General features: G+C 32.2%; 1 protein-coding gene across 2 annotated transcripts in view; it reads right to left on the reverse strand.

Moving 5' to 3' along the window:
• Nucleotides 1–26,165, reverse strand: part of LOC140436986 (RIMS-binding protein 2-like) — a 404,098-nt gene that overhangs the window by 159,751 nt on the left and 218,182 nt on the right. For both annotated transcript variants that reach the window (XM_072526193.1, XM_072526194.1), the window contains 2 exons: nt 25,784–25,950; nt 25,254–25,406 (listed from right to left, as the gene is read on the reverse strand). In XM_072526193.1, coding sequence (XP_072382294.1) covers nt 25,254–25,406; nt 25,784–25,950 — 320 coding nt within the window. The remainder of the gene's footprint in view (nt 1–25,253; nt 25,407–25,783; nt 25,951–26,165) is intronic.

Consider the following 26,165-nt stretch of genomic DNA (forward strand, 5'->3'; position numbering starts at 1 on the left):
GAAATTATCTTAACATAAAAGATCTAAACGTCTCTGCATTTGGTTCAATACAACTTTAAACTATTTGATATAGTCAATACATATAATAAAGTGAAAGGGCATACACAATTAAGGTCCTAGGTGTAAAAGTAATTAATAAATCCAAAGATATCAATATTTAATTCCGTAAAAACAATACTGGAATATTAATTACATCAGTGAAAACATAAACTATAGATATAAACTTCAGTCTAGAACTTGAATTATTTATTTTCATAGCGAAATATTTAATATAAACTAGTTAGTCTTATTAAATAATATACAACCAAAACCGACTATTGTGGCAAAGGTTGGACGACATATTAGTATATAACTATAATGCTATATGAACGCCTCATAAAAAAATGAACTGTATTTTTAATAGTTTAAGTATCTAACAATTCACAGGTTAGATTTAGGATATATTTACCAAAAAAAAAGAATTCAGTAAAGGATGATTTTTTAATTGAAATTTGTAAGGTAGACTACGTGAACCGTCATATAGGTACGATTAGTCTGACAACAGATTTGAAAAAAGGCGAAGTCAAAGTATTAGTCCTGCTGCATTTAAAGGTCGGTACACATATACGAGCCAAACGTATGCATACGGTATGCGAACGCTATATTCGTTAATGTGTACGGCAGAAAAAACCGCTTGCGTACTGTTTCATCGTGACTCGTCGCGAACCAAATTGTTGCGGTTTATTTCACGACTTCAAAGGAAGCTCGTCTTTCAGTTTGGACGGCGCTTACTAGACGCAGCGAACATTTTTATTGTGTCATCAAATCGACATTGTGTGAATGACGTGTTCCTTCCTAGAGAGACGTGAGAAAACAGTAAACTGATTATTGTACATATTTTTATTTTTGTTAAACAAGCAATAACAGGAACATAAATCAGTACCCAAATTATAAATAAAATGAATCATTTCGCACGTGTGTGTTCGTTGTTGGTTTGATGGTTTGTCGCTTTCCATGGATCGAGATAAGTATGCGATCAGTACGATGTAGAATATTTTTCAAGGATCTGTACGCGTACGGTACGTATACCGTTCGGCTCGCATATGTGTACCCACCTTAAGATAGGAGAACAAGAGAGATATACGAAAATACGTATTATCATATACATATTCATTAATAAGAAAGCGAAATCAGATAGGGTGAAATAGGTTTTATGATACCTAAAATAATGCCTCTAAAGTTACTATCGCGTGAACAATAGTATCAAAGGAAATTTACATGATAAAATTCAAAGCTAACTACATAATGTGATATTTTTTATTGTTTATGCACAAAAGGAAGAACCTGAGAAAGAATAAGTAGAATGATCCTAGGAAGGTCGACAACAAATGTATAATAAAATTCAAAGGCATCAGGTTGATAGAACACTAGGTGATTTAAATATCAAGCTAAAAAAAATTTAATGTTTTTGGAGAAAACAGTAAAATATTTAAATAAGCTAAAATAAATCTAAAATAAAGGTCGTAAAGAAAGTAACATAATTTGCAAAACAAATAATTGTATAGTGGCCAGCAAAACCTTTTATGCTGGCCACTTGATTGGGAATGTAGAGGATACCAAGAGCTGTACAAATTTGCAATGAAAATTAATAAAATAGTACCTACTACACAACATACCAACGTATCAAAAATCTCAGTTATGGAGAAATAAAACAGATAATATCGAAAGTAAACAATAACAAAATCCCAGAATATGACAGTATTACAGCTAAACTATTAAATAAAATGGAATCCTAATTATACAGGTGGAGAAATAATTAATAACATAAGGTATGCTGATGACACTGTGATTTTAGCAAGTAGCATGGAGGAACTGAGTTGCTTAATGAGTAAGATACAAAAAACAAGTGCACAATACGGACTCAGACTAAATATCACAAAAACCAAATGGATGTTAGTAAGCAAAACCCAACAACCACCACAGCAACTGATATTAGAGAATGAAAGAATTGAACACGTGGATTCGTACATCTACTTGGGAACAACAGTTAACTCAAATTGGGATCAAGCGAAGGAAATACGTATAAGAGTAGAAAAGGCAAGAGCATCGTTCACTAGCATGAAGCAAATTTTCACCTCTAAAAGCCTCACCCTACCTCTCAAAATTCGACTTCTGAAATGTTATGTATTCCCGGTTTTGTTATATGGAATGGAGGCGTGGACAATGACCGCAACATTGATGAAAAAAGTAGAGGCCTTCGAAATGTGGGCTTACCGACGTATATTACGTATATCCTGGACTGAGCACGTGACCAACGAAGAGGTACTACGCCGGATAGGTAAAGAGAGAGAGGTAGGAATAAGTATAAAGAAAAGAAAGTTGGAATACTTGGGTCACGTTATGAGACATAAAAAATATAGAGTACTACAGCTGATCGTTCAAGGGAAAATAGACAGCAGAAGGGGTCAAGGGAGGAGAAGACACTCGTGGCTCCAAAACTTGCGGCAATGGTTCGGATTGTCATCTGCTGAACTATTCAGATCTGCCGTAAACAATGTCAGAATAGCCATGTTGATTGCCAACGTTCGGAACGGACAAGGCACATGAAGAAGAATTATACAGGGTGTCCAGAAACTCTTCTGACAAACGAAGACTGGAGATTCCTCAAATAATTTTAAGACAATTTAACCCAATTCGCCTAGTCCGAAAATTTTCCTAAGGTAGCTAGAACTCTTTGAAGATGGCGCCTTGTAATTAGTTTTTCTTCAATACCTCCAGAACGCTTCTAGTTAGAAAAACAAAAACTGGTACGAATATTAATTTATCATCCAGAGTTAAATCGATTTCATTAATTGCGAATTTCTAGTACCGGTCATAGGCGTCCGTTTTAGGTAAGTAAACGGGTATTTTGACGCATAACTTTTAAGCATTTATGATGGTAGATTAATAAATTTTTAGGTATTCTGGTATTAAAAGGTACTCTTACCTTAAGTAGGTTGGATACACCGTTTTCTAGAAATATCGATTTGAAAATTTTTCGTTTTTGTTTGTAATGAAACATAAATTAATAGGTATCTTAATTAATTGTATAAATTATCTTTTCAATGAATGCGGCATACAATACGTAAAAAAAATTTGAGAAAAAAAGCAAAAAATGAAATTGAAAAAAAATTTTATTAAAGGGTTTTAAAAACAAACTATTTATTAAGATGGAACGAAACTAACACAAAGAATAAGTATCAAAAGTAGATAGTTACAAAATATGCTCAATATTGATGACCATTAATCTCTATGCATAAATTTGCCCTTTTGCTTAGAGAACGAATAAAAGAGAACGAATATTTGGCGAATTCTTGCAAAAATTCCAAAGGTATTTCTAAATTCGTTGCAGGCATCTTGTATCCTTAACTAGAGCTGTGCACGATCATCGAGCAATCTCTTCTGTCCACTGCCAGACATAGGTCTCTCCCATTTTTCGCCTTCGCGGTTCTGTGCTTCTTGTTGCCATTTCTTGGATATTCGTCTAATGTCGTCCATCCAGCGAGTTGGTGGTAGTGCTCTGCTGCGTGTGTCTTCTCGTGGGCGCCAGTCAATCCGTTTTCTGGTCCATCTTGTGTCTTTCAGTCTTGCTATGTGACCTGCCCAATTCCATTTCAGCTTGGCTATACGTTCGACGACATCACTGATACCTGTTTTTTTCCTTAGGTCTTGCTTCCTTATTTTATCTTTTTTTTGTCACGCCGAAAATTGATCTTTTCATGCGCCTTTGTGCTACTCGCATTTTTAGTGCTGTTGTTTTTGTGAGCGTGAGAGTTTCTGCATATGTCATAATTGGAAGAACGCATTGGTCAAATGTCTTCCGTTTCATAGCTAAACCTATGCTGATGCTGAAATTCTTGAACAACGTGGGGATTGCCACCAACGTACAAATAATATTGTGCATTATGCACATTAAAAATTCCATTTTTTTGTGAATGTAGCTTTATTGTAAAACAAAATGTTACTTAAAAATCTTCATTTTGATTTTTCTGATTGTGTAGCCATCTAGCAAATTCTTCACGATCAGGAAAATCTTGTTGTAGCAGTACTTGTACCTTTTCGTTGTGTAAGATATTTCCTAAGGAAGATTTTCAAATTGTGGGATACATGGCAGATAGTGTTCGAACGCTAATTTCTGGATTTTTCTTAACTTTCGTTAAAATAACATCTTCATGTGTTGCTGTTACATCATCACGTCCCCTTTTTCATTATTTTTTTGGACCACTGAACTCGTTTCTCTTAATCGTGGATGAAGAGCTGTCAATGTTGAGTAACTGGGATCACGATTGGAAATTTTTCAGGGTATCTACGTTGTGCTGCTCGAGCGTTACACCTCATTTCGCCATAAACTAAAGCATATCGGCATATTCCTAATTAGTAAAAACTATTTTGGTTAAATTGAAATTATTATATTTGAATGCTAAAAAGTAAAAAAATTAAAAGATAAAATTCACGAACGGACCACAATTTGTCTATGAAAAATGTAATTTATACTTCTGTTGACAGGTTACGGCCAACTAGTGCAAAAAATATTAACTTAACTTTCATGACGAAGAAACAAAAAAATTTCAAATCGATTTTTCTAGAAAACGGTGTATCCTATCGACTTAGAGTAAGAGTACCTTTTAGTACTAGAATATCTGAAAATTATTATGTGGTAAAGACAAAAAAGTTATGCGTTAAAATAACCGTTGACCCAAAACAAACGCCTATGATCGGTAGTAGAAATTTACAATTGATGAAATAGATTTAACTCTAAAGGTTAAATAATCGTAATAGTTTTCATTTTTGTAAACAGAAGCGTCCTGGAGGTATTTAAAAGAAACTAATTAAAAGGCGAAATCTTCAAAGAGTTCTAGCTCCCTTAGGAAGCATTTTCCTAAGGTTTTAAGGTAAGGGTTAAATCGTCTTAAAATTATCTAAGGAATCTCCGATCTGCATTGTCAGGAGAGTTTCTGGACATAATGTATAACCGAATCCATTACCTAACAACAATTATATAGACAAATGAATTAATGCTGGAGGAATGGGCAATTGGCCAACATGATTTGTTGCCAAAGCTACGGTTTGGTTTTATTTATAATGGATTTTTAAAATATAGAACTGATTAGAAATAACACATAAAACAGAATATATTGGCGACCTCTCATTACATAAATGTTTAAAAGAAATAAAGAGTCCTTACCAGAAACGCCAAATGTAATAACTGAGGAAAATACCGAAATATCTTAAATGACGTAGAACAAGAAATCGACATATTAAAAAATCGGAAATCACCATCGTCCATTAAAAAGTAACATTGAGATTACATTTTTAAGAGGACGTAATTTTATTTTTCTGATGCGTGGAAGTGGTTAGTATAAGCTTAAGTTCAAGTTTGTGGGGTCGCCACCCTTGTTACCTGGCCGTCATCTTGGAAAAAGAAGGCAACAGGTTTTCCCGTTGTATCTAGTAAATTTATTATATAAAATATATTATATAAAACTAACAAATTATTTTTTGTAGAAAATTTAATTTTCTACAACTCTATTTCCATTACTTTTTATCACAAAATTAAAAATAAAAAGTTGTAAGCAAAAATAATTTAAAAATTTTGAACAAATTTTCTTTTGGGTCTTAGTTTAAAATTTGTTAAATTGGCGTTGTTCTGGGTAATTCATCTTAGAATTCTTCGAATTTTTCGGATAATTTCACAGTTGTTCGGTAGAATTCAAATCGATCGGACGTGTGTAAATTATCGGCGTTAATAGTATCGATAACAAAACTTTTTTCCTATTTGTTTTGTTGTTTTGCGATAAACAATTAATTTTGGTGAAACTATAGGTGTTTTTTCATAAAGATGAGTGAATTAAATGGGGGCAGCAAGCCCCCTGACCCTCCCCCTTATGATAAAGATGAAAATCAGGTTGGTATGATGGAATTTACAAATATGGAAACAATTTCACAAAAACAAGAGAACCAGAATGTAAGTACTAATTTAATGTCTAATTCTTTGGGAAAAAACGATAATGTTTCTAACGTTAATGAGAAGGTAAATAATAGACAGGTTTGTTTATATACAAATAAAGATACCGGACCATATCATGTTTACGTAGAAGATTGCTCGGGATCTTTCACCGGTAAGTTAAATGCTTTAAGAGTTGGTGACATTATTCTTTTTGCGTTTCCTGAATTGGACTCAAAAATTACAAATATAGATTCTATAGGTCGTAATAGAATTAGGATTAAATTAACAGACTACAAAAATGCAAATTATTTAATAAATCAAAAAAATTCATCAGTATTTGTTACAAATAACTTAGAATTGTTATACCTAAATTCATTCTGTTCCGACAAGGGATAATTAGAGATATTGATACAGAATTTTCTGAAGAATATGTAAAATCAAAAATTAAACAATATGATAGTCATTGTAACTTTGAAATTGTAAACGTTCGGCGAATTAAACGCAAACAGGAAGTAATTGAAAATGATTTAAAAAAAATAATTTACATTCCCACAAAATCGTGTATTGTTTCCTTTAAATCTCAGATATTGCCGCGTTATATTTCAATAAATAAAGTTATTAAAGAGGTTGAACACTATACACAAAAAGTTTTAATATGTTTTAATTGCCTCAGATATGGTCATTTGGGTAGTCAGTGTAAAGGTCGCTTAAGATGTGGTAAATGCCAAGAGTCACATAATACAAAAGAATGCCAAATAAAGGACTATATCCCAAAATGTTTCAGTTGCCAAGGAAATCACTATACAACAAATTTATCAGTGTGTCCAGAGTTTAAGAGACAAAATTAATTAAGGAAGCTATGAGTTTTTCCAACATAAACTTTTTTGATGCCAATAAACAGGTTCCCAAAACTTCCTATGCAGATGTTTTAAATAAAAGCAATACGAGCCACCCATTTGACTTACTTCTTCAACCCACTTCTTCTACCTATTTACAATCTAGTTCTTCCTCTACTTCTGTTCAGAATATTCCAAAAGTCAACTCCTCTAGAAAACAATTTGCTTCCCATTTGCTTTATAACAGTAGCTCAAACGAATTAAAAGATAAATCTAATAAAAGGCCAAGACCAAATACTCCTGATCCATCTGAACAGATCAGAAAAGAGATTATTTCTCAGGTTAATGTTCCTAGTACTTCGGGAGGAATATTAAGTAGCCCTCAATACAAAAAAACAATTATCACAGTCAGAGGTCCTAGATCCTAGTACAATTAATGTAATTTTAGAATTGGTTATGAAAATTGTTAATTCTCTACAACAAACAAATAATTTAAATGTTTCTAAATCAGAAATTATCCAACTAATTAGTAAACATGTAAATCCAGATGTGTTGTCAAATTCGCAGACCTAAACTCAAAATTAAATGTTTTGCAATGGAACTGTCGTTCGGCAGTCTCAAATAAAGTAAATTTAGAATTTTTACTCCATCAAAATCAAATTCATATTGCCTTATTATCGGAGACATGGTTTAAGCCTGGTTTGTATTATAACTTTAAAAACTTTAATTGCTTTAGAACAGATCGTATAGATGGATATGGTGGGTCAGCTATTTTATTGAAAACAAATATTAAATGTCAAGAAATTAGATTTAACATAAATATTCCTATTACATACACATGTATTTCCTTTAAACTACCATCAACAAATAAAACCATTCATCTTGTATCCCTATATAATGAACCGAAAAATAAAACTACAACACAGCAATGGCTATCCTTTTTTAAAATTATACCAAAACCCTTTATTTTGGGAGGTGACTTTAACGCGCACAATGTCGCATGGGGCTGTGAAGTTAATGACACATCTGGAAAATCATTGTTGGATGCTATCGAGCAGTGTAACCTTGTATTTTTAAATGACGGTTCACCCACTCTTGTTCCTTTAACCAAACATTCACGAGCATCTGCAATAGACCTCACAATATGTACTCAAGATATTATAGCGCTACTGAATTGGAATGTTTTACAAGATCCCCATGGATCAAACCACCTACCCATTATCTTTTCAATTTATCACCCAAAGGGAAAAGAAACCAAGAGACTACACAAAATCTGGAATTTCAACAAAGAACTTTTACTTCTCAGCTAATACAGCAATACCACAATACACGAATATTACCAACAAACATCACATTCCAAAACCTTGGTGGGACAAAACGTGCCAGGAAATAGCCCGACGCAGAAAATTAACTTATATTAAATATAAGCAAAATCCCACAATAAGTAACCTAATAGAATACAAAAAGATGGACACATTAGCGAAGAAAACCTTTAAGGAGAAGAAAAGGAAAAACGAGGGAGTATTGTGAAAGTTTGAATCAAAATACTCCCATTAAGGAGGTATGGAGGAAAGTAAATTGCTTCAAAAATCGCAAACAATCCAATAAATTACCTATTGACCCGGACGAGCCATGGATAACAGAGTTTTACCAAAAAATTTCTCCAGATTGGGTTCCGAATGATATTACCAACTCCATAGCCACTGTTTCTAGAGATAACCTTTGCTTAGATCGTCCGTTCTATCTATGAGAACTAAGAAGGGTCCACAAACAAAATAACAATACTGCTCCTGGTAAAGACAATATATCTTATTCTATGATTTCTAACCTGACAAATGAACATAAAATCCATCTACTTCATATTCTTAACAATATTTGGCAAAAACAAGCACCAATTCCTGAAAGCTGGAAGGAGTATATTATAATACCTATAAGAAAACCTGGCAAACGTGATGACGATTACAATTCATATCGCCCAATATCTCTAGCTTCTTGTCTTCTTAAAACCCTGGAAAGACTAATTAAAAATAGATTAGAGCATTGGTTAGAATTTAATGACATTCTCCCACACTCCCAATTTGGTTTTCGCAAGTTTAAATCCACGCAAGATGCCATAACTGCTCTCGTAACAACAGTTCAAGTCAATTTCACGGAAAACTCATTTACTGCAGCTGCATTTCTGGACGTATCATCTGCTTTTGATAATATAAATTTGGATATCCTTGAACAAAAGTTATTGTCAGTCGGGATACCTATAGGTATAACATCCTTTTTAAAAACTTTGTACTCACAGAGATTGATTTACTTAAAAATCAATGAGACATTTTTTTCTCCTCGACTGTCCAATATAGGCCTGCCGCAAGGAAGTATTTTAAGTCCACTTTTATATATTTTATATATTATAGATTTAGAAGTCATTGTTCCTATTAACACAAAAATACTACAATTTGCAGATGATGTGGTACTTTATTCATCAGACAAATCAATCGATGTTTCTAAAAATAATTTAACAACAGCTATTTCAACAATACATGCATATTATGAATCAAATGGATTAACATTATCAGAATCCAAAACAGAAATCTGCTGCTTTTCTAGAAAACATAGAATTCCAGAAGGGTATATAAATTGTGGTTAATTCAAATTTCCAATTAAAAACTGTATCAAATAACTGGAAACTTATTTAGACAGAAAACTTTTGTGGAAAGACCATATTCAACATATCATTAAAAAAACCGAAAAAGCTATGAATATCCTAAGAGTTTTCTGTAAAACAAACTGGGGTGCAGATCCCAACATTAGTTTAATGTTTTATCGATCTATGATACGACCAGTTTTCGATTATATCTGTCACTTGTATCGAAACGCATCGAACACCCATTTAACAAAAATTGAGGTACAGAAAATAAGTACCTACGCTTGTGCCTTGGGTATCTGAAATCTACACCAATTAATGTAATGGAAATTGAAGCTGTTGAACCGCCATTGAATTTACGGAGGCAGTATCTTACCGACAAATATATAGCTCGTACCATTAGCAGAGACCAAGTATTTCTTAAAGATATACACAATCTGGCTGTTTTAGATTTGACTAAAAGGTATATTGGTTTAAGAAAAAATCTCCACTCGTGGCGGTAAGCTATAGAAATCTGTCTGAATTCAAAGAGGTACTTTATAAGGGCCATCTTCCACCAGTTTATACTGAAAAGCCTCATGTACTGTTCTCAATAAAAATAAAGACAGAATTTCTCAATGATGTCCAAGGCCCCATGTTTAACGCAGAAATTCAGAAGAAATGGCCTAATTATTATTATATATTTACTGATGGTTCAAAAAAAAGGAAATAACACTGCTTGCGCAGTATACCAACAGAATTCTGGACTACAGCATAAATATAAGTTACCTGATGAAGCCACCATCTACACATCCGAAATGCTGGGTTTAAAGTTTGCTCTTTCTCACGCTTGGACAAAGGAAATGAAGAACTGTGTAATATTTACAGACAGTAAAAGTGCAGTAGAAAGATTATGTATAACAAATAAATCCAAGCAATTGACTCATCTTGATATAGAGATTTTAAAATTGTACTACGAGGTTTCAAAGCTCAGAGGAGAAGTTGTTATCGCATGGATCAAAGGCCATTCTGGGATAATGGGTAATATAATAGCAGATGCTCTGGCAAAAGAAGCATTATCAAGCGGAGAAACCATAGACAACAATATTTTACCGGTGTCAGCTATAGATGTATATAATAAACATCGGCTCAAATTAAAATGGCAAGCCAATTATACGGAATCCGAAAGTCAGTCATCCTTTAAATATTGGCAACCCACACTTCTTAAAAAAAGGTGGTTTCATTCAGAGTCCAACAGAAGTTTTATTAAAACTATTAATAGGCTAAGGTCAAATCATGCTCTAACACCTTCAAGAATGTGCAAAATGAATTTAGTAGACACTCCAAACTGTACTTGTGGTAAATATGGAGATTTAACACATATCCTATTAGAATGTGTAAACCAACGAGGAAATATTACGTGTTCTCATGAGAACTTACGAAAACTAAATGTCTGTTTCCCATTTCACATAAATGAATTAATTTTCTCTGGAAACGTAGAAATCTATAATTGTATTTATCAGTTAATAAGAAATTGTAAATATAAACTTTAAACAATATAATGTACTAACCATAGAATTAAGATGAAACTTGTAAGCAATTTGCGAACGTACCAATCATGTAATAAACCTTTTATTACGAAAAAAAAAAATAAAAAAAAAATAATAAATAAATAAAAAAAATATATATAAAAAAAACAAAAAAAAATGTAAAACAAAATTATTACAAAAGATGACCAAAACAAAATTAAAAATATATAAACATATTACATACAATATCAAAAAGTAATATAACGGAATAAAAAAAAAATAAAAAAAAATAAATAAAAATAAAAATAAAAAGAAAAATTAAAACTTACATTTAGTACTAACTCGAACTCTGATTGTTGTTCTGTGAATACAAATTACAAAATAGTCTGGTCAATTGGCTATGCCAAGGCCATAAAACAAACAAAAAATTCGGATAATTTTAATATTGCCGTGATGTCACTGCGGATTTCACCAGAACCACTGAGGCACACTGCAGAGCACGCAACGTTTACCTGTCGCCTCTAACTAACCACACATACTTTCACAGTTTCCCTTGCATCTGCAGAAAATAAATTGTAAGAAGTTCGAAGGTTGCTAGAGTTTCCAAAGTTTTGATTGGTATCCAAATTTTTCCATCCTTTTTCAGCGCAAATCTTCAGGATCGCAGTATTTCCTCGTAATAACCTCTAGCACTATGAAAGTGAGCTGTAATTTGTGTTGGCGGAAGCGATAATTAGTTAAATGTAATTTTGGTCAGAGTCTTGGCGAATCGTTTGCATCTCATTTAGTTAGAGAATCATCTTTATTTCCACCATATAAAGAGACAAGAAAACGTTCGCCAACGAAAGTGGGCAGAGATGATTTGACTTTTTCACTGAGAAATAATGATACAGCATTTTGAGAAGGTCTATTAAGTTTGTTTTGGTATTTTCATTACCCAGAAATTGATCTTGGAATTTTATTGGTACGGTGCTCTTATTAAATTTTATCTCTGTCAATTGGTGTTTTTTCGTGCGACGCAAGCGCACGAGTGTTTTGACAGAATGGGTCAAGATTAATAATAACATAGGAATGTAAAGAAAATAATAAATTGATCTAAAATGATTTAAATAAAAAATATACATATATATATACATATATATATATATATATATATATATATATATATATATATATATATAAACCTTACCCAAAAAAATTTAAAAACATTATACAAATTTGTAGTGAAAATAATTCGTTGCAAAACCCTCTTTAATAGTGATTTAACATCATTTTCTTGTAAAATGTATAGAAAAAAAGTTAAAGCCGAAAAGAAAATTTGTTTTTGTTAATAACTTTTTTATATTTTGTTTTACCATAAAAAGTAATAGGGATAAATTTGTAGACAATTTAATTTGCTATAAATAATGTTAATTAAAATTTTCTGTAGGTTTGCTAGTTTACGACATACAGCGCGAAAACCCTTTTCCCTCTTTTTGCAATATGGGAGGGGACAAGGATGGTGACCCCACAAACTTGAATTTAAGCTTATACTTACCCACCCAACACATCATCATCATCATTATCAATGGCGCTACAACTCTTCGTGAGTCTTTGCCGCGTTTACTATTGCCTTCCATGTTTGTCGGTCCTGTGCCAGTAATTCCCATTGTCGCACTCCCATTTTCTCTAGATCTTCGCAATCTTCTCTAGGCCGCCCTAAAGACCTTTTTCCCTGTGGCCTTTCCCAGAACACATTGTTTATGAGGCGATTTGTCGTTACTGCGTATCACATCAAAAAAATAAAATTTCGCTCTCTAAGAAATGCACGCTAAGGCATAAAAAATGTAACATTTCAATGGACTACCGGTAAAAGACCAAATAACAAATTAGCTCTAAAACTATGGATGTAATTACCTAATACAACTTCAACTTCTCTTACAAAGAATAATAACTACTAACAGAATACCAGACGAATGGAAGACGGGTTCTATGACCGGAAATATACCGGGCTAGTATTATATAAAATTATTGCAAATAATATATAAACAGAACTTAGTGATGTTAAGGTCCAAAGGAAAACTATCCCTACATATAAAGTATCACACGGACAAGGAGATTCGCTAAGCCCATTAATATTAAATCTGATAATGGATCAAATAATAAAGGCAGTTAAAAAAAGAAAAGAATATAGAATGAGAGAAAAGGATATACGTTACGTCGACGACGCCATACTAATGACGGAGAATGAAGATGGCCTACAAAGATTAATTAAACAGTTCGAAGATACGACGCTTCTATATAATACGGTGATTTCAATAGAGAAAACTAATTCGACAGTGATATTAGCGAAATAAAGAGGATGTAAACTGGTTATAAACAACAAAGAAATACTTGAAAATCAAATTGTCGAGCTACGGAAACGTAGAAGAAGAAGTACAAAAATCAGTAAAGAAGGCGAACAGAGCAACAGTCCAAACAGCAGAGTATGGCAAAAATAATGCCAATAATAACGTATACAGGGGAAATAAAAACGGATACGACAAAAATACAAAGATTATTGGAGAGAGCAGAACTGGAAGTCTTAGGAAAAATAACACAATCAAACGGTAAGAGATAGAATAAGAAGTGTAGAAATAAGAGCAAGATGTGAAATAGGAAAAATAAACCTGTGGACAAAAAAAACATAGAATGGAATCAGCATATAGAACTAATATTAGAAAACGGAAGAGTGAGAATAGCAAGAGGCAAACCCCCAATCGAAAGATGGGCAATAAGACGCCCCAGAAAAGGTGGTCCGACTTAATCAGTTAATGTAAAAACCAAAGTAAAGCAGACAACAGCCTATCAATAAGCAACAAGAAGAAGAAGGACAAAAAATTTAATTGGCTATTATCAAAACAGATTTAGACTTAATAATAGAAAAACTACGAAAAACCTATTAATTTAAAAATGGTCCAAGAAAAAGTTTATTCGTTTGACATAATATGTATCATATGTAAATAGCTATATATCCGTGTAAACTTTTGATAGTAAAGAGAAATACAATGCTAGGGTATATCCGTATGCTGGGCTTATCTGTCAAATACATCAGCCTTATGAAAATGATATTATATAGGTCAAAATCCATAGTTAGGATTAAAAAAACTTTGAGAACATTAGAAATTAAGGTTTCAGAAAATCGATGCACACTATTGGAATTTGTTGACGAGCTGCTAAGCATGAGATTACAAGTAAATTCAAGAGGAGAATAATGAAAAAATTATGATGATATGTATAACTTTTTTCATACTTTATTTTATATAAAATAAAAAAGGTATAAATATATTATTTATATTAATATCTATGGACTTATCTGTAGGTAAGTTTCTATCTTTAAAACAACGGTTTTTGTGACTATCAGTTTGTACGACCTTAATGCCTGCGAGGTCTTGATAAGAGATTTTGTTTAAAGACCATAATTTTTTATTATATTTTTTTGGTACTACGTTAAAGATAATGTGTAATAGAATGTGGTTTTTTGTAATACATACTAATCGAAAGAGTTTAAATAATAAAAAGCAACAGGGAGAACAAAAAAACAATTTTTTTCCAAAAAAACTTCCAAAATTTTAAGGAATACTATTATATTATTAAAAATAGATCACGGATCGATTAAATATTTTATTACAATGGAGAAAAAAATAACACGAAAAGAAAGATAATATTTAGCTCATCAATTAAAATATATTACCAAAGGAAAAAACCAAATGGGAAAAAAAATCCTGGCGAAGGAATTCGGATCTTTTAATTTACAATGTTTAAATATACGAAAATATTAATTATATTATCTTTTATATATAACCACTTAATTCTGCAAATCCATCTTTGACATTATGAATATTTTTGTTTTGTTTCAAAAAATCGGTTTACGAGGCTATAAGAACCTAAGTGCAGTCTTTGATGGCCATACAGGTTTTACCAACTTCAAAATAATCTGCGCAATGTTTTTGGACACTATTTAAAAACATAAAGCAGACTAGTATCTTCCAATCCAAAACTAATTACGAGATAAGTAATTATAAATATCTAAATTTTTAAAATAACTAAATCTAGCTATGTTTTCCAAAATATGCAACATTTACTTAAGAAGTACTGATATGTGCAGCAATGTTTACTCCAGGTAATCAAAATGTTGCATTTTTTGAGCTGACTAATGTATTAACGCCTTACGACTATTGGGCTTAAAATGGCGGTAAAACTACTTACAAAAATCAAACACTCCAAAAATATCTCGTTACTACAATTGTTTGAAATTTTATTATTACATCAAGAGTTTTTTAGTTAATAGTTTTTATATATTAAGGAAACATTCCTAAGAAATTTTCTACTTCCGATTTAATTTTTAAAGTTTCTTTAACTTCCTTCTTAAAGTTTAAACCTTCCTTCCGTTAAACAACTTTATATTGTTCAATATAAAGCATGATGTATAAAATATTCCTCTTAGTCTAATCTAGTAGAAGTACTGTTAATAATGAAAATGGTTCAATATTATTACTACTTGTCTCAAATTAATGTGTTATTATGATGTCTCTCAAATTTTAAATATTGTATCAAATTGATGTTTAAATAAAACAGTATTTGTCTAATAAGAAACTTTTCCTGTTTAAAATATTATTATATAAGGCTGTATCCATACCACATGCGCGACTTGATGCTTGCGTAAAACTAAACCTCTATTTTGATTACCTTTTATGTAGAGTGGATCACTGAAAACAGTCCACCCACTAACTGTTAATATTCATTAGATTTTGAGAAAATGCTAGAATACGCTATTTCCAGTCCGACCAACCCCCACTCCCACTCCCAGGAGGAGCTTACACAACTCTTATGGTTGGATATCATCATCACTATCTTGTCTCTATCTACTGCTGCTCTGAAGAGTTCTATAGAACTGCATTTAAACCAGTCCCTTAAATTCTTTAACCATGACACTCTCCTTCTTCCTATACTCCTTTCTCCTCTTATCTTTCCCTGTATTATCAGCCTTAGCAGTTCATATTGCTGTCCCCCCATTACATGTCCCAGATATTGTAACTTTCTTATTTTTATTGTATTTATTATTTCGCATTCTTTGCGCATTTCTCGCAATACTTCCGTGTTAGTTTTCTTCTGTGTCCATGCTATTCTAAGCATCCTCCTGTAACACCACATTTCAAAGGACTGTAACTTGTTTATGTGTTCTTGCTTTAATGTCCAACTTTCAAGTTCATATTGCAGTATCGAAAACACGTAGCATTTCAGTGCTCTTACTCTCAGTTCTAATCTAAGGTCTTTGTTGCAGAGAATTATTTTCATTTTACAAACGCATTTCTTGCTATTTCTCTCCTGGCTCTTATTTCGGTTGTTTGATCATTATTGTCTGAAATCCAGGTTCCTGGGTATTTGTATTTATCAACCCTTTCTATCGGTATTTCCAAAATGTATGTTTGTTGGTATATTTGTTTTCTTTGTTATTATCATGTATTTAGTCTTTTTTATATTTATGTTTAGTCCATATTTTTCACAGAAACTGTTTATTTTGTTTGGCAGTAATTGGAGTTGTTCAGCAGAGCTTGCCATAGTCACGGTGTCATCTGCATATATTATGTTGTTAATAGATCTTCCGTTAATTATTATTCCATCACTTTGAGATAGTAATGCTTCTTCAAAAATGGCTTCACTATATACATTAAATAGTAATGGGGACATAATACATCCCTGCCTAACTCCTCTCCTGATTTCAATTTCTGGACTGTGTTCGTTATCTATTACGGTTTGTGCTCTTTGATTCCAGTAGAGGTTTGTTATTACTCGTAAGTTCCTATGGTCTATGTTTTTTGTCTTTAGAATTTGGACTAGTTTTTCATGTCTTACTTTGTCAAATGCTTTTTCAAAATCAACGTAATAAACATGCACATCGACATTCATATCCATGCATCTTGGAGCTAACACATTAAAAGCAAATAACGCTGCTCTGGTTCCTAGTCTGTTTCTGAACCCAAACTGACTATTATCTATTCCTTCTTCCAGTTTTTTATTTATACGACCATGTATTATTTTTAGGAATAATTTGAGAATGTGACTTATTAGTGATATTGTTCTGTATTCACTGCAATATTTAGCGTTTGTATTTTTAGGGATAGCACAAAAGGTGGAGAGTAACCATTGTTTCGGTATGTGTCCTGTTTTGTATACTGAGTTAAATAAGTCTACTATAATGTCTAAGGTTTCATCATTTATGCATTTTAAGGTTTCTATAGAGATTTAGTTTGGACCTACTGCTTTACCATTTTTGCTGTTTTTTAATGCCATTTTGACTTCCTCTTTTAATATCTTTAAAACCATATCCTCTTCTACTTCTATTCCCATCTGTTCTGTTATATTGTCTTTGAACAGTTCATTGATTTATTCTGCCCATCACTTATATTGTCGTGTGTCGTGTGTCGTGTCATACGTTTCCCATTTGCATCTTTCAGTATTCCCGGTTTTCTTGTTCCATTGTTGTGAGTTAATTCTTTAATTTTTTTTTATGTGTGTTAAAACTATCATGTCTTTTCTGGTATTCTTCTATTTCTGCGCATTGTTCTTTTAACCATTGTTCTTTCGCTTTTTTAATTCTGTATTTTATTTATTTATCCACTTTTTTGTGGCATAGTATTAGAGAGTAACTTGGATGAAGTATTCAGGCATCCATAATTTTTCCATATTAACTACATTTTTGTCAAAAAATCATAATTTATTTAAATTCTTACAGATTTTAAAAATTAACGGCAACACCTATGTTTCGGTGTGTCCATTTTTTCTCTCCACATCAAAAATACATACGAAATACAAATTTTGTAAAAAGTTTGTAAGTATTTTTGGGATTTGGGCTCTTGTCCGGTGGCAACGGATAAGGCGAAAAGCTCGGGTTCGTTCGGAAAAATATTCCTATGAGATTTTTTTCCCTAATCATTTTGATAAGATCACCCAAAATAAGGTTCAAGAGCTTGACCAGACGAAAAGTTGTTCAAATTTTTTTAAACAATTTTTTTTTTAAACAAATTGTAACAATCAATTTTTTCACCCCGCACATTTTTTTTTTAATTTTTTGGATTATTCTGAGCAAAATAAGTCTCCTGTATTTTTTTTGTAAATTTGATCGTTTTCAAGTAATAAATAATTTAAAACTGCGAAAAACGCAAAACTACGATTTTCAAGGTTCAAAAACATAAGTAAAAAATATTATTTTTGAATTCATCAAGAACCTAAATTCAAGTTTAAACCTTGTTCTATAATTTCCCGATAAGTATTTTAATATTAAAACATTGTTTTTTAATCGCTAATGAAGCGCTTATTTCAGGGCGGGCGCTCCGGCTGCGGCGTGTATAAGAGCAAGAAACAAGATCTAGGTCACAAATTTTTGCAAATCTGATCACGCCTGTGGTACATACAATATTTTATTTCTCACTTTACATAATATAATAATATACAATATTTTAAAATGAAAAGGGCCCAAAATACTTATCGGGAAATGATAGAACAAGGTTGGAACTTGAATTTATTTCCTTGGTGAATGTTTTTTACTCGTGTTGTTGAGCTTTTAAAATCGTATTTTTGCGTTTTTTTTTTTAGTTTTAAAATATTTATCTAATGCAGCTGCAAAATTCGTTTTAATGTCGTTTTTGATGTAATGGATAAAATTTACACAATACTAAAGTACTACCAAAAAGTTTTTGTGAAACTCAATAAATTAATATTTTCTACAAAATTGGAAATTAATGGAAAAAAATATAGATGTCTGAGTACCCCATCGGAGTAACTATTTAATGATGCCGTTGAAGTCGAGTACAATACAAATATCGGCTACAATACAAATCGAACTATTTAGCATTTTCAATAATCTAATCAATTAACTAAAACATTGATTCTTAGCTACCATATCATTTAATAACTTTCGAGTTTGACATACAGATGGCACCGCAAATAAGAAATGCATATGAGTTAAGTAACGCATGTATAATTATATTAATTAAAATTAATCTTCTTTTGCAATTTTCGAAAGAGCGAGAAAATATTTTTTTGTTTCTTGATAAGTGATAAATGATTTAACGGAAACCAATATCGATTAGGTAAAGCAATAGCTAGTTCGATCATTATTATTATTATAACAATAATCTCCGGTTCGTTGGAAAAATCGTTAGACAGAAATGTTGAGAAATGCTTTGTTCTTCGAAATTCGCTGATATTCCCCAAACATCAAAGTCAATAAAATATTTTAAGCTAATATATTGAAGTTGCGTGAACTAGCACAGGCGTTCAAGATATCAGAAGGCAGTAGATTATCTGTTTTGCATGAAGTTTTGTTAATGAGAAAACATCGCATTTGTTCACAGTCGATTAAAAATAACAACGCTTAACGTTTCAGGGCATTAGCCATACTTTTTTTTAGAACATTAATAGGAGTTTTTGAATTTATATGAGACAATAGATAAAACATAGATTCAATACTTTGCTCTAAAGTCAAGTTGACAATTGGCTGAGTAAATGGACACAGAGAAGGCTTTTACATAAGTGAAAGTCGTCCACAGACGGAGATGAAAGACTCAAACATCAGCTAGCTAAGTTTGTCTTGCGGCCTTGCACAGAATATTATGTTGATTAATTATCTTGAAAAGGGAAGAATTATCAATAGCGAATATTATATAGCGTTATTCGTACGTTAGAAGGAAAAACTTACCATAAATGAAAAAAAAAATTTACACAAATAACTCACGGCTATTTTTCAATGTTAAAATGATTTATTGCCCATCTGATTTTATAGATACGTAGGGTTTCATTATATATGCCCTACAGTATTTATTTATTTTTAGATCGTGGGATTTGAAATAAACAAAAATTGAAAACCACTGATACGATTCTAATGAATATCTGAGTCTGAATACATGAATTTTACTTAAAGTAAAAATAGCTCATATACTTAAGGTTATAGTTGAAGGGAAGGTTGGTAGTAATCCTTTTGGAAGAAGAAAATGCTCTAAAATAAGTAAAAGGATTCATCTACAAATAATTAAGCCTAAAATATAGTATTGTAACTTCACGTTGTCAATTTTTGTGTTATTTTGATTCTCAACAAACCAAGTTGCAGATATTATTTTCACAGTTGTTTGTTTTAGACTTTAAGACATACTCGTGATTTATAACATTTCCTATTATGTTATTATCATTATATTTTTTAAGAAATCCTTTCCTACCCTTTCGAAAATATTAAAAAAATGTATATTAACGTTTGTATATAAAGACATTATTACAAAAATCTTATATCTACTACAACCATTTTAGAAAATAAGTTTTAATATTAATATATTATATCTCACATAAACTCAGAAAAAAAGTTAACTTTAAGAAAAAGTAAGGACGTTATAATCATCTACATAATTAAATATTTTTCCACACCTGTTAATAGAATCTCTGGTTTTATTAATTCCTTGTTGGGAATAAATCATAAAAAGATACTTGATAAAAACTATTTAGATATCATTAGTTATTCCAAAAATTTGTAAACCATCAAAACATGTTTATTGTTTAAGGGAGAGTACTGCATGGCTCATATTATATTAAATACTTACGCTAAATTATTTAAAAATGCAACGATATTTTTGGAGTGTTTCATTTAAATCTATGTTCAAAAAGCTCCAAAAGCTATACCTCATTACTCTCTTTATCAACAATAGTTACTTACATTGATGTAGTTGTACTGTGGAAGCAATGTTTACAAAAATGCAGTTATTTCATATGTTACATTTCCTGTTAATATTCTAAGACGGCGATGAGAAAAAAATCGATGATTTAACTGCCTTAGCTTAAAAATATCTAAAGTTTTTGAAGTGATCTAAAAGTTTTAATAAATACAAAAGAAGGCAAAAACTGCAGAAGAGTTTATTTTTGCACTTTTATACTGTAAGTTTTGGAATGAATATATTTTTACAACTAGAAAATGATAGTGCAAACTATAAACAAATTTGCGTACATTTTTCTTTAAATTATTGGTTTTGAAAACTATATTTATTTGTGATCTTCCTAATTTATTAAAATCTTAGGTTTCTATTCTGTTAAGTTTAAAAACCTAATCTACTCAAAGAACAAGGAATACTCCATATTTCTACTGAACTTCCGATGAAACATTTATTTAGCTTCCTCTGATTTATATTGTTTGTCGGTGTCAGACCCCTATCAGATTCCATTTAGCACTCTTGTATTCGTTTTACTTATTTTATCACCTCATTCAATATTATACTAAATATTAGTAGATCTAAAAAACCTCCCTATCTAAACACAGATTTTATTTTAGTAGGTTCTGTTGTTCACTTCGTCTATATTTTCACTTCATTTTTGTCATTGATCAGTTTTACTACTCTTAACGGTACTATTATGCACAATACTAGAAACACAGATGCTACTGTACTTTTGGCTAATGCACTGAAAAGCTTGCAACCTTGCAAGAACATAATGGCAGACAAGATTAGAGAGCTGAAGCTTACGTTTAACGTCAAGCAGACCAACTGGATATTAGTAAGGAAGTAGTTGAATGTTCTGTAACGTGATAAAAAAAACGAAAAAACTATAGAACAATAACAATAAACACTGTACGATACAGATTCAGTATACTAGTATATGAAGTCAAAGTCTAGAAACTCAAAAATGCCATGTATAAGAAACTGAAACTCTTGTTTAACAAATGGATATATCAGTATGGGCTACGAACTTCGTGGCTCAACCAAATTGTAAACACATAACTACTTAACCAACTAAATATACAAACAAACATAATAGACTGCATAAAAAAAACTTTAGACATATACTCCATAATCGAAAATACTAAGTTCTTTAGCATATTAACCAGGGTGAGATTGATAGTAAAATGGTAGAATTTTTTATCTAAAGAACTTACCGAATGCTACAAAACCACCACATCATGCCCACCCTAACAAAGACTTTTAGGCCTATCATAGCATTAGGTTATATATTAAAGACTTAAACAATTGTAACTGTAGTGTACATACAGAAAATAGGACGACGAGACAACGCCCTACCTACCTAAATCCTACAGGCCGATCCGTCTCATATTATTTCTATTGAAGACAATAGAAAACATTCTTGATAGACATATTAAGGAGGGACCATTGAGAAATCTTCCCCTTAATTGTAACCAGCATGCATATTAAGAAGAAAAATCAACGGAAACAGCACTGGACGAAGTAATTCAGAAAATCTCCATTACTCCGCAATAGGTTAATACAACTCTCCGTCACTCCAATAATATTAGAGAGTTTGTATTAACCGCCTTTCTAGATATAGAAGGCACATTTAAAAATACATTACCAAATTCTCCTTATGATTCTGCATCATCAAAAGGGATATCCGCTACTGTATGCAAATGGATCAAAGCAATGCTGAAAGCTGAAAAATAGGCTAATTCTAACAGACGTGGGATCTGGGATCATCGTGGGAAGAAATAAAATTTAGATGTAATCTAGCAAAAGTCGCTGTAGGCAAAATGGCCAAAATGTAGAAGTACTCTCAAATTTCACGAACTCACGAAAATGAGGTTGATCAACATATTCCCAATACTAATAATATTAGCATACGAATGTGAATCTTGCACCCTACGACAAGCGGAAAGAAGAAACACAGACGCCACTGAAATGTTCTATTGAATAAGAATGTTAGGAATTCCGTGGACCGACCACAGTACAAATATTGCAATTTTAAATGAGCACAAAGTCATCAAACGGCTATGCAGCAAAGTCCATCTCCAACAATTAAAATGCTTTGGACATGGAATAAGATCAGATGCATAAAACATGGAAAGACTTATCCAAGGAAAGTTAGAAGGCCGAAGATCACGAGAAAGATCTCCAACAAGATTGATCGATCAAATTACAGGCATATGCAAAATACCTAAGCATGAGTTAAAAGAAATGACCAGAGACAGAGATCTTTGGAGGCGGACAACACACGACATCACGATGACCACTACACACCCTCCGGGGGGTTAGAATTAAAGAGATAGAACAGACCTGCAAGAAGAGAAGATTTTGGCCAAAATGGCTAAAGGGTGCCTACGCCTATGCTTTTTCTTCTCCTGTGGTCACTCTTGGTGTGTAACTTGATCTTGCCTCTTGATGCACAGGGATAGAAATGCAGGCATACGCAGATGAACTAGTAATTATGGTAAGAGGAAAATATAGTAATGTTCTATCCAGTATATTCCAAAGAGTAGTAAATATCCTTACTAGATCGTGAAACCGAAAAAACTCTTTGTCAATACTAGTAAAACACTAGTAGTAGTCAATTTTACAAGGAAGCAGAACCTAGATAACATCTGGATGCCCGCCTCGTATGGAGAAACTCCTAGGTCAAATATCTAGGAGTAAAACTAGATAAGCTGCTTACATGAAACGTCTCTTTGGTAATAATAACCAACGAAGCAACGCTATTCCTTTGGACATATCGAAGGATATGTGGAAAACATGGGTATGAAATCCAATAATAAAGAAAGCAAAGGTAGTAGCGTACAAAAGGCGGATAAGACCACAGGAAGAGCGTCATATATCATAATCTGAAGAGATAATTAAATATCACCCAGAGTTGAAAATAGTACCAGATGCAATGTAACCTTAATATAATTTTAAAAAGCCATTTACCGTCCTTTTTACAGGAAGAAGCAAATAGGAGTCGAATAAAACAAATCTCAAAATGGCAGATCAACGCTGGTATACTGACGACTCTAAAATCGATTAAGGAATTGAAGCTGGGGTATACGGAAGGAAACCAAGGCTAAGCCTTAGTCAAAAACCTTAGTAATCACTTCTACTATCTTCCAAGCGGAAATTTATGCTATTGAGATGTGCCTGCAGAAACTTCAGGTATAGATTTATAAAAATGATATCTGATAGCCAGGCGGAATTAAACGCAATGAAATCAAATCGTATTGACTCCAAGTTCGTTTGCAACTGTCCTCAGAATTTGATTCGGATCGGAAAAAGTAACAAAGTAAGTCTACTCTGGGTGCCTGAACATACTAGTGTTAAAGGGAACGAAAAAAAGACCTACTTGCCAAAGAAGGGCAAAAGAAAGGCCCAGAACCTGTAGTTTACATAGCAAGAAGCATAGCCAAAAGAACAAACAATATCAGACTGGGTTCAATGGATGAAACGTAATCATGGGTATGATAAAATGGGCCTTAAACATTACAACATTTAGATTTATACATGAACGTTCGAAGAATAAATCCAAAGATCTACCAGATATGAATAAGAATAATCGGCACATTGCCGTAGGTCTCCTAACAGGTCACGGTCGCCTCAAGGGACACATTAATAGAATCAGACTGACACAAAGTGCGAATGATGACGAGACGGCAAAACATATTCTTCGCAACTGCACAGGTTTGGATAGAATAAGGCTCAATAAATTTGAGCATTAACAACTCGAGCCCTATGACTTTGTAAAAGTGTCGCCTAAGGCCATAGTAGACTTTTTAAAAAGGCTGGGCTAAAGGGATAACTTTAACCTAGGGATGAACCACAATATACCTCTTAGGTCTAGTAGAAGGGTAATTAAGCATCCACTAATATTGAACCTAACCCAATTTAACCACATCACTGTCAGGAAAGTGGTTAAGGAAATACAAATTACTCTGATGATTTCCAACGTTTGGTAGTACATGATACGCTAAGAAGATCAGTTTTATGATATACAATGGTACTTGTTTGCTTTATAGTAGAAATATCGCATCTGACAGCAACATTGTCTCGAACGCATTTTCTGTCTAAACCGTAAGCTGGTTCATTCATTTCTGGGCTGTTTGTCTCATTACAACCTTATATCGCATCGTTAGAGGATCTTCTGTTTTGGAATCCATGTTGTTAGTTTGATCAGTCCATAACAGAGTAACCGTCATCTGATGAAAATTTATGTTTTAAATAAAATAGAAAGCTTAGTAGCAATTAACTCTTATGATTAAAAATAAATCAAATGGTTCCCTGATTTAAAGTTAAAAATACTTTGAAATAGCAAATAAAATCGGTCTTATATCGGTCGGTCTACTGATTCAAAAGGCGTCGAATTATTGATTAAAATAATCCATTTAAATATAATATCATCAGTCTTCAAAAATTTTAGATTTTTTTTATGATCTCATAAATATTTCTAAAATGTTTTCCTAGTTAAAATCTGATGGATAATTATATGATAATAATCTTCACTTTTTGAACATGTTAATGCAAACGAAAAGTAAAAAATGATAACGTGCATAATATGCATACCTGTCTCACCTTCAGGGCCTTCATCTTCGTGAGCTTCAGTCATTTCAGCGATTTCGTTAAGTCTTTGAACATCAGCGGCAAAGTTTTCCTGATTTATTTCTTCTTCTCTTAAAGTACTAAGTACTGCTTGATGAAACTCCAAAAGATCGTCACCTAAAAGAAGACACAATTTGATTTTTAAGTACAAAAGGTGTGTTGACATAAAAACAGCTGTCGTGGAGATGTTATTAAATTACAATTAAAATATTAAGTTATAGAGTGGAATAATTTCTTTTTAAAATATACAATACCTTATATTAAATGAACCGCGAACGTTTTTAACATAAAGGAAATGTAACTGAAGTACAACAAAAAAACACTTTTATCGTCTACTCGACGTTATTTCTTGTGTAACTAAATATTGTAATTAAATTAAAGAAATTTCGTAAAAATATTAAAACTTGCGAAGTAATTTTTGTAGAAATTATTTAGGTGTGTTGTCTTTGTTGGTCTGGTAGATTATAATATAGTAGTAATAAAGTTTATGTTACCTATTAATCTTTGTACAAAATGTGAAGGTACCAATCCTCTTCTCCCGTCTAAAAGTTCAGCATCTAGATATCCACCTGGGCCTACAGGATCGCCCCAAACCAAAAGATAATCCCCAGCTTGAATACTCAGTTCTTCTTCGGCATCTGGTTCAGGATCGTAAGAAAATCTAAAAATTACAGATAGGTTTTAATTAAACCCTCATAATCAAGCAACGTAGACGGGTTTTCATAGACGGTTTTTTTATAATCATATATTGTTTTCGAGTATCGTTTCATCTACGGATACTGCAAAAATATGATTATGATCACAGGGGCCTTCCTGACTTAAACTGATGCAAAATGTCAGTTTCAATTCTTCGTGATTAAAAAAATCGCTGGCTTT

This window comes from Diabrotica undecimpunctata, chromosome 3, assembly GCF_040954645.1.
Source record: "Diabrotica undecimpunctata isolate CICGRU chromosome 3, icDiaUnde3, whole genome shotgun sequence".
Classification (NCBI taxonomy): domain Eukaryota; kingdom Metazoa; phylum Arthropoda; class Insecta; order Coleoptera; family Chrysomelidae; genus Diabrotica; species Diabrotica undecimpunctata.